Source organism: Tyto alba, unplaced genomic scaffold, assembly GCF_018691265.1.
Source record: "Tyto alba isolate M040663 unplaced genomic scaffold, T.alba_DEE_v4.0 Super-Scaffold_12, whole genome shotgun sequence".
NCBI classification, from domain to species: Eukaryota; Metazoa; Chordata; class Aves; order Strigiformes; family Tytonidae; genus Tyto; species Tyto alba.
The window spans coordinates 7178368-7192726 of NW_024881274.1; the positions used below are offsets into that span (position 1 = coordinate 7178368).

The following is a 14359-nucleotide window of genomic DNA, read 5'->3' on the forward strand; positions in this document are numbered from 1 at the left end:
ACAGGCAGGGTGCAGGCAGGAAGCACGAGGTGCTGCTGCCGCCTGCAGGCATCCCCCGGGCAGCGCCGCTGGGCACGGGTGAGAGCGGGGCTGCCCCCCAAATCCCTGCTCCCCAGCCCCGCCCAGCAACCCCCCCCCCCCCCCCGCAGCACCGGCACCACACAGCCCCGCACCACGCGTGACATTGCACGGCCCTCTGCAGCACGCATAACATCACACAGTCCTCCCAGAGCACACGTGACATCACACTGTTCCCCCAGAGCATGCATGACATCGCACGGTCCCCCCCAGAGTACGCATGACATTGCACGATTCCCGGCAGCACGCGTGACATTGCACAGCCCCCAGAGCTCGTGTGACGTTGCGGGGTCCCGCCTGGGCAGCAGAGACGCTTGCAGGACGCGTGGGCACTGCGGGGCTGTTCTTCCCGCTGCCCACACATGTGCGGGCACCGTGTGTGTTGCCCGGTGCCGGCCCTGCCAGGCCCGGGGTGTGTGCGTGCACGAACAGGGCTCTTCCCGGGGAGCCACGGAGGGGCCGAGCCCCTGGGGACCTGGCCCTGCCCCAGCCATGGGCACCGTGTCCCTACACCACGTCCTGGCAGGTGGAGAGCGATGTCCGCCGGCGGGGACTGGGGCAACTGGGGCAGCGCGGCTCAAGGGGCCCCACGCAGCCGGCGTCACTGGCCAGCAGCCACAGCTCCCGGCGGAAGCGCTGGCCCAGGAAGGCGTAGAGCAGGGGGTTGAGGCAGCAGCGCAGGTACGCCAGCCCGCCGGTGACCAGCAGCGCCAGGTCCTTGCGGCGGCTCTGAGCACAGCTCATCTCCCAGCTGGCCAGCAGCTCGGCCGCGTCCAGCAGCACCATCAGGCTGTGGGGCAGCTGCAGGGCCACGAACACCAGCACGAGGGCCACCAGCACCCGCAGCGCCCGGTGGGGCTGGGCACCACGGGCCGCCAGCAGCGTCCGGGCCACGGCCGCGTAACAGCTTGCCATCACCAGGAAGGGCACCGCGAAGCCCAGCACGACCTGCACCAGGTTGGTGGCCCCCCGGGCAACCCGCGAGACCTCCCGGGGGAAGACGACGCGGCAGAGCTGGAGGTCCTGGTGCTGCTCCGCTTGGCCGTAGATGAACTGGGGCAGTGCCAGCAGCATGGCCAGCAGCCAGGCCAGCCCCGCCGTCAGCCAGCCCCGGCGGCGAGCCCGCGGGCGCAGGCGGCAGGCAGCCGGCACCCGCACGATGGCCACGTAGCGGTCCACGCTGATGCAGGTGAGGAAGAGGAAGCCGCTGTAGAAGTTGAGGGCGTAGAGGCCCTGCAGCGCCTTGCAGGCAGCTGTGCCCGGGGACCAGCCCTGCAGCGTGTCAGTGACGGCGAAGGGCAGCGTCAGGAGCAGCAGGAGGTCGGACAGGGCGAGGTGCAGGAGGCAGACGTCGGTGATGCTGCGTGCCCGGCGGTAGCGGGTGTGCGTGAGCAGCACCAGCCCGTTCCCCACCGTGCCCAGCAGCGAGAGCAGCAGGTAGACAGCGGGCTGGTAGCTGCGGGCAAAGCCCTGCACCGCCTGCTTCTCGCAGAGCTCAGGCAGCATGCCGTTCTCCCACGCGTACCCGTCCTCCCAGGGGTAGAAGTCGGTGGTGGTGGTGGGTTCCATCGGGGTGGGGCTGGGGGTCACCTGTGCAGAGGGAGGCTGAGCGAGGGGTGCTCGGAGGTGCAGCGCAGCCCGCCCAGCGCAGCCCGCCCAGCGCAGCCCTCCTCCGCCCAGCCCTGCTGCTGGGAGCCCGGGCGTGCCGCGGCCCTCGGCCCCACGCTCGGAGCCGTTTCTGTCTCACACCCACCCCGAGGCAGCAGGAGGTTCGCCGTGCTCAGTCATTGTGAGAGCAACCACGCGCTTCCCGAGCAGCTGCCTGCAGCGCAGAGCTGGTGGGGAGACGTGACCCCAGCCACGGTGTCCCCGACACAGCACCGTGTCCCACGAACTAACCATGCGCCTGCCGTGGAGGAGCTGCTCCTGATGTCCCCTGGGGCTCAGCACCCAGCCCACGGCCCTGGTCGCCCCATGCAGCAGCGCCTCGGGGCTCCATGCCGACATTCCCGGGTGACTGCTTTGGGCAGGTCCCCACAACACCCAAAGGTGCTCATGGGGATCTGTCCAAAGATCCCACCCGCCCATGCATGGCTTTGGGGACCCCAGTGCCAGCACAGCCCCACACCGCCTGGCCCTGCTCCCAGACAGGCAGGTCCCGGGGCATCCCACCACCTCACACAGGCTGCAGGCAGCTGCGCACAGTGCTCCCAGCTCCCGGCCTCTCAGTGCTGCTCTGGGGCGGAGGGACAGAGCTGCAGCCTGGGACCAGACGGCCGGGACCCCATTGCCATGGGGGTCAGGATCCAGCACAGCTCTGACTCCTTACAACAGCAGTTTGGCTCCGGCTCCCATCAGCAAGCCCAGGTGGCCGGGTCTGATCCCCCCCATCTGCTCCAAGGGCGCAGGTGGGATCTGAACCCCGTGTCAGGGCAGGCTGACTCCCCAGCAGCTCCCCCCAGCCCATTCCCTGCTCTGGGACCTGGGGACCTGGACCTGGAGCACATGGTGCTGCCCTGCGTTCCCTGGGGCTTTGCCTTTCAGCCCAAACCCACACAGCTCACAAAAAAAGCATTTGAAAGCAACAAGAAGAGACAGAGAGGGGGGTCCCCACCTGGCCCCCCGTGAAGCCCTTGCTCCACAGCCCCTCACCTGCTCCTGCATCGCGCGGCAGGACCTTTCCCCCTGGCCAGCAGGTCTGGAGCCGTCGGCGTCTCAGCGCTCTGCACCCTGTGGTTTGACCACGTGCTGCTCCCGATACTGAGAGCGGTGCAGAGCACAAGCCCAGCCCTGGGGAGGAAGGTGAGGAGGCAGATGTGACCCGGCTCTGGAGCCCGTTCTCTACCTTTTACTTTGTGGCTAGCATCTGCATGCCAGGGACAGAAATAGCAGCTCAGTCCCTGTCACGCAAGGCTGGGGGACAAGCCTGGGAGTGCCCAGCCTGGGGGAACAGGGTCTGAGGGCACCCCGTGTGTGCTGCAGACCCCAGCCCACCCCAAGGCTGTTTGGGGCTCCTTCCCTGCAGGGCTGCCTCTGCGGGGCCGGAGGCGAGGCTGGAGGGAGCGGGGCCAAGGAGCGGAGCGTGGGCTGCTGTGTGCTGGCGCTGAGCTGGGCGCAGGCACGACACTGGTCCAGCAGGACCAGCAGAGCCGTGTCTGGCCCAGGAATGGCTCATTCTGATGGGAAATATAGCATTTCTAGGAACTGGGGCAGCCGCTGGTGCAGGGCACCCCTCTTGCCCTGGGGTCCCAGTGCTTCCCTGGACCCCTGAACCCCCATGGCTCTGTGCCCCCCTGCCCCCACACCCTCGCAGCACTGGGCAGGCGTGTTGCTGGTTGTTGACAACAAATTCCACAACTCCTCATTAAGGGGCAGGTTAGTTCCTGTGGGGCAGAGGCCCCACTTTCCTCTCCCCAGGGGGGAGCATATTGATCCCCAGCTTTAACGGACTTTCTGCTGTTTGCTGCGGTAATCCCTCAATCCCCCTTTCTCCCCGCCACAGCCGTCTTTGCTGTGGTTTATCCTGGCTCTGTCCTCAGCCCTCCTGCTGCCTCCAGCCATGCATGGGATGCAGGCAGGGTCCGTGCTGGCCCCAGGAACTCACCGCTGGTGCCCGCGGTGCAGCGGGGCCGGGGGTGCTGTGCCCTGGCTAGAGAGCGGCTGGGCAGAGGCAGCGCAGCCCCCAGGGTGTCCCCAGGGCTCTTTGCTGGGGGGTCTCTCCCCCTCCTCTGCTCTTTCTGCAGTGCAAGAACACTGGCTGCAGACGTCCGCCCTGTGCTGGTTCTGGGGGTGCCATTCTGCACCCTGGGAGAAGGGGAGGGAGGAGAGTCCTGGGGCAAATGTCCCTACGACCAGCTGTGGGGGCAGAGCAGGGACCCTGCGTGCCCCCGCTGGGGCCATCACAGACTCAATCCAGCACAGGGACGGGACGCAGGGCTGTGGCTGGTGCTGGCAGCACCCCTGGGGTGTCAGGATAAGGCCAGGTGGGGCTGTGCCTCTCCTGGGGGTGGACCCGCAGGCGCTGCAAAGGTCTGGGGGACAGGAGGGCCAGTGCGTGCAGCCCTGGCACAGGGCTCCAGCTCCCAGTCGGTACCAGCACACCCGGTGTGCCGCTGGCTGCCCCACAGCCCCGTCACACCTGGGGTTTTCTGTTCCCTCTTTCGCCTGCCGGTGCAGGAAGCGGCCCCGGCACCGCTGCCCGCAGGTGACAGCCACGCTGACCGGTGCTGGGCCTGGGGGGCAGCGACCTCGTGCCAACGGTGTGAGCCGGCACGGCCAGGCCGGGCTCCTGCCCAGCACCCGGAGCCTGCTCAGACCCAGTGGCACCCAGTGCATCGCCACCCCTCAGGGCTGGGCTTGGGGTCCTGCATGGGGCTCTTGGGAGAGGGGGGCTCCCCCAGAGCTGGGGGGACACGGGGCATCGTGGGGCCCATGGGGCAGGCACCGTATGTAGGCCACGCGGCTGCCAGCCCCCTCCGTCCCCCGCGTGAGTGTCTGGAGATGTCTGGGAACAGACAGAGGCTAAATCCCGTCTTCTGCAGCACAGGAGAGACAGGCAATCCCGAAACCCGTGGGCCTTAATCTGCAGCTTGATTACAAACTGCCACCACATCTGCTGCGGGAGGGCTGGTGGGCACCGCTCCAATCCCCCCCCCCGCCACGCCGCGGCCGAGGGGCGCCTGGGCCGGCTCTGTGAGGGTCCAGGGCTGCGGGGGGGCTGCGCGGGGACCGGGGATGCCCGGGGGAGCATCCCACGCCCGGCGCTGCCCGTGCGCCGCTCCGCCCACGCACCCCTCACCCCGAGCCCACCGAGCCGTGTCCCGGCTGCAGCCCGGGGCGGCCCGCACCCCACGCCGCTCCGGCCCGGGGACGAGCACCGGGGGAACCGGGGAGCATCCCTTGGGGGGGGCTGGGGCTCTGCGCTGCGCCCAGCCCGGCCCCCGCGGCCCCTCCCCGGTCCCGGGGCCGCCCCCCCACCCCCCCGCCGCCGCCGCCGCCGCCCCCCCCGTGGGCGGAGCCGCCGGCCCCGCGCGGCTGCAGCACCGGGAGCGGCGGCGCCGAGGGCGCTCGGGGCGCTCCAGGATGGGCGCTCGCCGCCTGCTCGGGCTCCTGCTCGCCGCCTGCGCCGGCCTCCTGCGCCCCGGCCCCGGCCCCGGCCCCGGCTGCCTCGCACGTAAGTGGGGCCGCAGCCCCGGGAGCGGCCGCTCCGCACTGCGGGACCGCGGCCCGCCGCCCCGGCCCCGCGCCCCCCGAGCCGCCCCCGCTTCTCCCGGGCATCCCCCGGCGCCTCGGTCCGCGTCGTACCCAAGGTCACCGCCGGACACGGGCGCCCGGGCGCCGCCGTCCCCCCCCCCCCCCCCGCCCCGCGCCCTGCCCGGGGACGCCCCACCGCAGCCCCCCCGCCGGCTGCACCGCACCCGATCGGAGCCTCCGGGGGCCCGGGGGTTCCGGCGTGCCCGGGGATGCCCGGGGGTGCCCCGGGCGCCCGCCTAGCTGCGCCGCATCCCCGCGCCCGGCGCGGCCCCGTGTCCGTACCGGGGAGGGGGGCTTGGGGCCCGGCCCCCCCGGCCCGGCCCCGTGTCCGGGCACCCCGACGGGCGGGGGCAGCCCCGCGGGACCCGGCCGGGCCCCGCCAGCACCTCGGCCAGCGCCGCGGGGCTGCACCGGGGCTGCACCGGGCGGGAGGGGCCGCGGGGCGGCTGCCCGGGCCCGGCACGGCCCTGGCCTCACCGAGCTGCTCTCTGCGGCCCCGCTGCGCCGGGGCCCTTGGCCCCTTCCCCCAGCGCCGGGGTGGCCCCGAGATCCGCTGGCTGCGGGGGATGGAGGCGGGGGACGGCGCAGGCGGGGGGGATACAGGCAGGGGGGATGGAGGCAAGGGAGGATGCAGGCGGGGGGGGTTGCAGGCAGGGGGGGTTTGCAGGCAGGGGGGGTTTGCAGGCAGGGGGGGGATGTAGGCAGGGGGGGGATGCAGGCGGGGGGGGGATGTAGGCAGGGGGGAGATGCAGGCGGGGGGGATGCAGGCAGCAGGGGATGCACCATGGGCGCAGCGCGGCTGCCCTTGGCCCTGCAGTGGGGGCTGGGGGTGCAGCAAACCCTCCTGGGGCTCCCCCGGCTCCGTCTGACCCGGCCGGGGGGGGCCCTGCGCAGGGACCTCGGCCCCGCCGGGAGCCGCCTCTGCAGAAGCCGCGAGGGTTTGCGCGGGGCCCCCCCCGGCCTCCCTCGCAGGACCCTGTCCCGACGGGGCGGGGCGGGGCGGGGGGGTCCCGGTGCCCACGTCAGTGCGGAGGCGGCCGGTGCGGGCGTCGGGGCCTGCAGAGGTGTGTCAGCTCCGCTGCAGTGGGAGGGGAGAGCGGGAGCTGGACCCGCCGCGCCGCCGGCCCGCGGAGCCCGCAGGGTCCCCAGGGTCCCCAGGGTCCCCAGAGCCCGCGAGGTCCCGCGAGGTCCCGCAAGGTCCCACAGGGTCCCCGGGGTCCCCGGAGCCTGCAGGGTCCTGCAGGGTCCGCAGGGCCGAGCCGGGGGGCGCTGCTGCAGGGACACTGCCCGGTTCAGCTCCCCGAGCCCGGCCCCAGCCCCGCTCTCCCCGCAGGACCCTGCTACGATGAGCTCGTCGCCCCCCTCTACTCCTCGTCCATCGGTGCCTCCTCCAGATACAACATCTTCTACTCGGCCAGCTTTGCGCGGCTGCACAGTGAGTGCCCCCGCGGGACTGGGGTGCACAAGGGGCAGGGGACTGCGGGCAGGGGGTGTCCCCAGCGAGATCTTGCCTCAAGTGGGGCTGAGGGGTCCTCGGGTACCCATGGCAGAGCCCTCAGCATCCCCCAGGGGTGGGGCAGAGCCCCGCAGCCCTCCAGCTCCCCCCCACAGTTGGGTGCTGGGGTGAGGCTGAGCAAGCAGCCCCTGCTGAGCCAGGAGCCGCTGGGTGCTGGGCTGTGGGGCCGGCTGAGCTGCTCCCCCCGCAGGCACCAGCGGCTGGTCCCCCGACCCCCGGGACAAGCAGCCCTGGCTCCAGATCGACCTGATGCAAAAGCACCGGATCAACGCAGTGGCCACGCAGGGAACCTTCAACACCTACGACTGGCTGACCCGCTACATCGTGCTCTACGGAGACCACCCCACCAGCTGGAAACCCTTCTTCCAGCAGGGCAGCAACTGGGTAGGGGGGTGCCCGGGGTCCCTGGGGGAGGAGGTCCCCTGGGGGAGCAGAGACAATCCCCCCCAGCCCGGGGTGAGGTGCTGATGGTGGCCCTTTGTCCCCAGACGTTCTTTGGGAATGTGAACGAGAGCGGGGTGGTACGGCACGACCTGCACTACCCCATCCTCGCACGCTACATCCGCATCATCCCGGTGGCCTGGAACCCGCGTGGGAAGATCGGGCTGCGCCTGGGCCTCTACGGCTGCCCCTACCGTGAGTACCCAGCCCGGGGGCTCCGGCAGCCCTGTGTGGGGTGGGACCCTGGCCCAGCCACCCGTGTGACAGGGGACCAGCCCCTGGCTCCAGCACACCCAGAAAACCCTTTCCCAGAGGGGATTGTGTTCAAGCAGTCTGTGGTCATTATCTCTGGCATAAACTGTAGTGGAAAGGAGTGTTCCCCGCGCCAGGGCGCCTGCTGCTGCGAGCAGTGACACGGCCGGGGCCGCTCCGCTGTCCCCAGGGTCCCACGTGCTCTACTTCGATGGGGATGATGCCATCTCCTACCGCTTCCGGGCCAAGAAGATCAGCACCCTCGAGGATGACATCTCCTTCAACTTCAAGACACTGGAGCAGGACGGGGTGCTGATGCACGGGGAGGGCTCGCAGGGTGACTACATCACGGTGGAGCTCAAACAGGCCCAGCTCTTCCTGCACATCAGCTTAGGTGAGCCGGGGCCGGGGGGCCGGGGGGGCGCGGGGCCGGGGGCTGCTGGCTGAGGCTGCCCCTCCCCAGGCAGTAGCCCGCTGCACGCCAGCGAGGGCCACACGACAGCGGTGGTGGGCAGCCTCCTGGATGACCAGCACTGGCACTCGGTGCACATCGAGCGCTACGGCCACCATGTCAACCTGACGCTGGACGGGGAGGTCAAACGCTTCCGCTGCCACGGCACCTTCGACCAGCTCGACCTCGACACCGAGGTGGGTGCGGCGGGCGGGGGGCTGCCGGGATGCTGACCTGCGGCACCCCCCGGCAAGGGGCTGACCCCTTCCGCCTGCCTCCTAGCTCTTCTTCGGGGGGGTGATCGACCAGGACAAGCAGCACCTCACCTACCGGCAAAACTTCCGGGGCTGCGTGGAGAACATCATCTTCAACGGGGTGAACATCGCTGACCTGGCCCGGCACCGGAAACCCAACATCCGCTTCGAGGTTGAGACCAGGGGGGTGGCCCCTTCCCGGGGGGTCCCGTTCCTGCCGTGGGGGGACCCCCCTTCCTCAAGGAGGTCCGGGTCCTCATCCCTGCTGTGGGGTGACCCCTTCCCCTGGGCGAGGGTGCCCCCCCGGTGTGGGGTGACACGAGGCCGGGCAGTGGCTGTGCTCAGCCGAGCGGCGCCGCATCGACCGCGCAAGGTCGTCCCTGGCCTGGGGCCCCTGCCCGGCACTGCCAGGCGATGGGCTTGAGCAGGGGTGATCGGGGATGGGGGGGCCGCCCTGCCATGGGAGCATCCCCTCCCTCACCGCCTCCCGCGGTCGCCCCCAGGGCAGCGTGGGCCGATACTGCCAGGACCAGCTGAACACCCCCATCACCTTCGCCGGCATCAACAACTACGTGCAGGTGCCGGGGATCCCGCGGAGGAACCGCCTGGCCGTCAGCTTCCGCTTTCGCTCCTGGGACACGGCCGGGCTCCTGTTCTACACCAGCTTTGCCGACCGCCTGGGCTCCCTCGAGGTGGTGCTGAGCGAGGGGCAGGTCAACGTCTCCATCGCCCAGCCCGGCAAGAAGAAGCTGGAGTTTGCTGCAGGTGGGCTGGGGAGCCGGTGTGGGGCTGGGGGCCGGTCTGGCGGCGGTGCCCCCCCCCATGCACCCTCCTCTCCCCACGCAGGGCATCGCCTCAATGACGGCTTCTGGCACTCGGTGCAGCTGGTGGCGCGGGACGGCTCGGCCGTGGTGACCATCGACGATGACGACGGCGCCGAGTTTCGGGTGGCGCACCCCTTCCAGCTCCGCACTGGCAGCCAGTACTTCTTCGGAGGTGGGCGGCGGCGGGGTGGGGCGGGGTGGTGGGTGCCCCGGGGGGGCTCGCTCACCCCGCTGTGCCTTGCAGGCTGCCCCAAGCCGGCCTCAGTCACCGGCTGCCGGTCGAACCAGACGGCCTTCCACGGCTGCCTGCAGATGCTGAACGTGGACATGCAGCCCGTGGACGTGGAGCTGCTGGTGCAGCACCGGCTGGGACAGTACTTCAACGTGCTCTTCAATGTCTGCGGCATCACGGACAGGTATCGCTCAGGACAGGGGCACCGCCCGGGAGTGGATGGGGGCCGGGGGGCTCTGCCGGTGCCGGGACAGGAGCCCTCTGCGCCCTCAGGTGCACCCCCAACCTGTGCGAGCACGACAGCCGCTGCGTCCAGTCCTGGGACGACTTCATGTGCATCTGCGACCTGACGGGGTACAAGGGGGAGACCTGCCACAAATGTGAGCCTGGGGCCCAGTGGAATGGGGGGGCAGGATGGGCACCTGCAGCTCCTCGCACTGACCCCAGCCCCCTTTCCCTCTTGCAGCCCTTTACAAGGAATCATGCGATGCTTACCGAGTCAGCGGGAAAACCTCGGGGAACTACACCATCGACCCGGATGGCAGCGGGCCACTCAAGCCCTTCACGGTGTATTGCGATATCCGAGGTGGGGGCAGCGGGAGGGCCTGGGGGTCCCTCTGCCCCGTGCCCCCAGGGACCAGCCCTGTCTGTGTATCGGGGCCGGCGCAGGATGGAGGGAGCAGGGCTGTCCCAGGGGACCAGTCCTAACAGCCGCCCCCACCTCCACAGAGGACCGAGCTTGGACCATCATCCGGCACAACCGCCACTACGCCACGCGGGTGACGGGCTCCAGCGTGGACCAGCCCTACCTGGGGGCCGTGGAGTACTGGAACGCCTCCTGGGCTGAGGTCTCGGCGCTGGCAAACGCCTCCGAGTACTGTGAGCAGCGCATCGAGCTCCACTGCTACAGCTCCCGCCTGCTCAACACCCCCTGTGAGCGCTGGGGGGGAGTGGGGCTGTGCCGTGGGGCCGTGCCGTGGGGCTGTACTGTGGGACCGTGTCCTTACCCTGCCCTGTGCCCGCAGCCGGGCTGCCCTTCAGCTTCTGGATGGGCCGGCACAACGAGCGGCACTACTACTGGGGGGGCTCGCGGCCGGGCATCCAGCGCTGCGCCTGCGGGTTGGACAAGAACTGCGCCGACCCCAAGTACTTCTGCAACTGCGACGCCGACCACGCGCTGTGGTGAGCCGCAGCTGCGGGCACGGATGCGGGGGGGCTCAGCAGGGGCGCGGGCTGGCAAAGGGGCAGAAGACGCTCACGGCCCCTCCGTTTGCAGGAGGACAGACAAGGGTCTGCTGACCTTCGTGGACCACCTGCCCGTCACCCAGGTTGTGGTCGGAGACACCAACCGCTCCGGCTCTGAAGCCCAGTTCCTGCTGGGGCCCCTGCGGTGCTACGGAGACCGTGAGTGATCGGATCTGCGGAGGGTCCCCTGCGTGCAGGGGGCCCCTGCCCATGGGGTATCGCCCCTGTGGAGGGTCTGCGCCCATCCCTCACCACCCCTCCTGCTCCCCACAGGCAACACCTGGAACACGGTCTCCTTCAACAGGGGCGCAGCCCTGCTCTTCCCCACCTTCCAGGCCAACCACAGCCTCGACATCTCCTTCTACTTCAAGACCACCGCCTTATCTGGGGTCTTCCTGGAGAACCCTGGCTCCCGAAACTACATCCGCATTGAGCTCAACAGTATGGGCGGGCGGGGGATGCGGGGGCGTGGGGGGCGGTGGGGCCAGGGGCTTCTCCTGACACCCTGTCCCTGCAGCCACCAGGGACGTGGTGTTTGCCTACGACATCGGGAACGGGGACGAGAACCTGACGGTGCGGTCGGTGGTGCCCTGGAACGACGACGAGTGGCACCAGGTCAAGGCCGAGCTCAACGTCAAGCTGGCGCGGCTGCGGGTGGACAAGCTGCCCTGGGTGGTGCGGCCGGCCCCCCCGCAGAGCTTCGTCCGCCTGGACTTCGACAGGCCCCTCTATGTCGGTGAGAGCCCCCGGCCGCGGCCCCGCGCCCCCGGGTCCAGCGCGCCGCAGGGCGCTGAGTCTCGGCCCCGCTGCAGGAGCCGCGGAGCACAAGATGCGCCCGTTCCTGGGGTGCCTGCGGGCGCTGCGGATGAACGGGGTGACGCTCAACTTGGAGGGCAAGGCCAACGAGACCGAGGGCGTGCGGGTCAACTGCACCGGCCACTGCCAGGACCCCCCCGTGCCCTGCCAGAACAGCGGGCTCTGCGTCGAGCGCTACAGCCACTACAGCTGCAACTGCAGCGTCTCCGCCTTCGACGGGCCCTTCTGCAACCACGGTGAGGGGCTGAGCCCGCCGCGCTGAGGGTGGGGGCCCTCCCGGTGACTGGGATGGGGGAGAGGAGCCGGTGCCCCTGTCACCCCGTGGGTCCCCCCTGCACAGACATCGGCGGGTACTTCGAGGAGGGCACCTGGGTGCGGTACAACATCCTGCCGGTGTCACTGTATGCCGCCCGCGAGTTCGCCAGCATCGTCAGCAGCCCCTGGCAGCCCCTGCCTGGCTACAACCTCACCAGCGAGGAGGTCAGCTTCAGCTTCAGCACCACCTCGGCGCCCGCCGTGCTGCTCTACGTCAGCTCCTTCGTCAAGGACTACATGGCCGTGCTCATCAAAGATGACGGTGAGGGCAGGGCTTCCTGCGCCGGGGCTGGCCCAGAGCCTGCAGGGTCACACGGGACCCTTCTCCCACCGCTGCCAGTCACCAGCCCTATGGGGAGGGGGCTGGACTCGCCCACCGAGAGCCCCGGACCCCGCTGACAGCCCTGCTCTGCCCGCAGGGAGCCTGCAGCTGCGCTACCAGCTGGGCACCAGCCCCTACGTCTTCGCCCTCACCACCAAACCGGTGACGGACGGGAGGCCCCACCGCGTCAACATCACCCGCCTGCATCGCACGCTCTACACCCAGGTGCGGGGCCTGGGGGGCCGCGGGGGGGCACAGGCAGGGTGGCAGGAAGCGGAGGAGGCTCAGCGGGTGCTGACACCGTGCGCCCGCCCCCCAGGTGGACTATCTCCCCGTCCTGGAGCAACAGTTCTCCCTGTTTGTGGACAGCAAGCTGGACTCGCCCAAAAACCTGTACCTGGGGCGTGTGATGGGTGAGCTGGGTCCTGCCCTCGGCCACCCCCTCTCATGCTGGGATCTCCGGGGTCTCCTCTGCCCAGCACGCTCCTCGCCCTCCGCAGGGGATGAGCCTTCTCCTTCTGTGCCCCCACAGAGACCGGTGTGATCGACCCCGAGATCCAGCGCTACAACACGCCCGGCTTCTCAGGCTGCCTCTCGGGGGTGAAGTTTAACAGCCTCGTCCCCCTCAAAGCCATCTTCCGCCCCACCAGCGTCGTGCGGCCCTACAGCATCCGGGGGGAGCTGGTGGAGTCGAGCTGTGCCTCCATGCTCCCCCTCACCACCATCCTCATCCCTCCTGAGATGGACCCCTGGTACATGGGCACAGGTAGGTGCCGTCGGGGGACCCCAGGGGCGGGGAGGGAGCCCCCCGGCAAGCATCAGCTGCAGGGGGGATGCTCCAGCTCAAGACCCTGCTGCAGCCTGGCCTCAGCTGCCCACTGTCTCCACAGAGTTCCCCCACGTGCACGACGACGGCTGGATCGGGTTCATCATCGGGTGTAAGTGAAGCGCCCGGCCGGTGTCCCCAAAACCTCTGCCCTGGCCCTGTGCCCCCCCAGCCCCATCCCAGCCCCTCACCACCACCTCTCCCCCGCCAGTTGTGACCTTCCTGCTCCTGCTGCTCGGGGGGCTGCTGGTGCTGCTGTACTTCTACTACCACCGCTACAAGGGCTCCTACCACACCAACGAGCCCAAGGCCATCCAGGACTACGGCAGCGCCGCCAAACCGCCGTCGGCGCGCAAGGACCAGAACCTGCCCCAGATCCTGGAGGAGGCGAAAGGGGACTAGTGGGGCCGGGGGGGTGGGACGGGCTCGCAGCCCCCGCAGCCCTGGGAGCCGCGGGGAGATGAGCAAGCCTTGCGGGACCAAAGGGCCGAGCACACCTGAACTGCCAACACCCGCCTCCGGACCCGACCGCACCGCACCGACCGCCGGCTCGTCCCCGCGGCCACCACCGACTCGGCCCCGGAGTGCGGCCGCGACCCACCGAGCCCCGGGCACGCCGGCAGCCCCCCGCGCTGCCTCCCACCAGCTGCCAAATCCTGCCCTGGCCCCGGCGGGCGGCCCCCCCGGGCCGGGCAGCCCCCCCTCCCTGCCCCAGGGGAGCGCGCCGGCTGCGCCCGGCCGTGCCGCCCCGTTAGCGATGCCCACGCGTAGACCTCCCGCTGCTTCGCTCGCTTCGCCAGAGCCACGAAGGAAGCCACGCACTAGCCAGCCCCGGGGCACGGCCCGGGGCGCGCCGAGCAATACCCTGCCCGTGCGGCACCGGCCGCCGCGCATGAGGCCACCGCACTTTGCTGAGATGCTGCTTTCATACAATCAGGTACGGATCCTTTCTACCATTTTTGTTGCTGGATATTCTACCACACTCTGGTTTTTTTATTCTATCGGTTTGTATAAAAAACCAAACGGAAGCTCCTGTCGGGTGTTACGTTCCGCGTGTCGTGGTACGTGGTCTGTAGTTTGCTACTTCTCTGTACGAAGTGCCGGTCCTGCCGATTACCTCCAGCCCAGGGAAAGCTCCTGTTCACTCGCTGTACTGTGGTAAGACAATGTTACAGAAATGCATTTATCTATCCAAAGGCCTAGCTCCACTGGGCACTTTATTTTTAAAAAACCTGTTTCGTTGAATGAGATGTGAAGATACTCAAATAAAGGCAGAACGACGGCGTTTGACACTCCCCAGACTCACTGCGGCTGCGCGGGGGCAGCTCTCCCCTCCGCACCGGCGCAGACAACGGCCATTCCCCCTCCCGGAGCGGGATGCAGGATGGAGAGAGGGGGGAGGACGATGCAGCTCAGGCCCCTGCTGCACTCGCACCCGCCCAAGCAGCTCCTGCTCTCCCCACCACCCACCTCCCAGCCCCAGGACGGTGCCGGCTGGGGCAGCCGGGGGCACTGGGCTGAGCCCAGGCAGGGA

General features: G+C 69.8%; 2 protein-coding genes across 2 annotated transcripts; one reads left to right on the top strand and one right to left on the bottom strand.

The window, feature by feature from the left end:
- Positions 1 to 566: 566 nt before the first annotated feature.
- Positions 567 to 2742, bottom strand: LOC116959953 (C-C chemokine receptor type 10). The gene is made up of 2 exons (XM_032985917.2): positions 2731 to 2742; positions 567 to 1668 (listed from the first exon to the last, which is right to left on the bottom strand). The coding sequence occupies exons 1-2, from the start codon at positions 2740 to 2742 to the stop codon at positions 586 to 588; spliced, it is 1095 nt and encodes a 364-aa protein (XP_032841808.1). The 3' UTR covers positions 567 to 585.
- A 2351-nt stretch (positions 2743 to 5093) lies between these two features.
- On the top strand, positions 5094 to 14120 carry LOC116959947 (contactin-associated protein 1). Its single transcript, XM_042787217.1, has 24 exons — positions 5094 to 5251; positions 6665 to 6766; positions 7038 to 7231; positions 7336 to 7483; positions 7731 to 7934; positions 8004 to 8188; positions 8274 to 8417; positions 8749 to 9010; positions 9092 to 9241; positions 9314 to 9485; positions 9575 to 9681; positions 9768 to 9887; positions 10031 to 10234; positions 10327 to 10483; positions 10578 to 10705; positions 10820 to 10987; positions 11064 to 11282; positions 11359 to 11598; positions 11703 to 11939; positions 12097 to 12224; positions 12319 to 12412; positions 12532 to 12765; positions 12890 to 12937; positions 13037 to 14120. Exons 1-24 carry the CDS (start codon positions 5161 to 5163, stop codon positions 13225 to 13227), a joined length of 3927 nt encoding a protein of 1308 aa, XP_042643151.1. The 5' UTR covers positions 5094 to 5160; the 3' UTR covers positions 13228 to 14120.
- Positions 14121 to 14359: the final 239 nt, after the last annotated feature.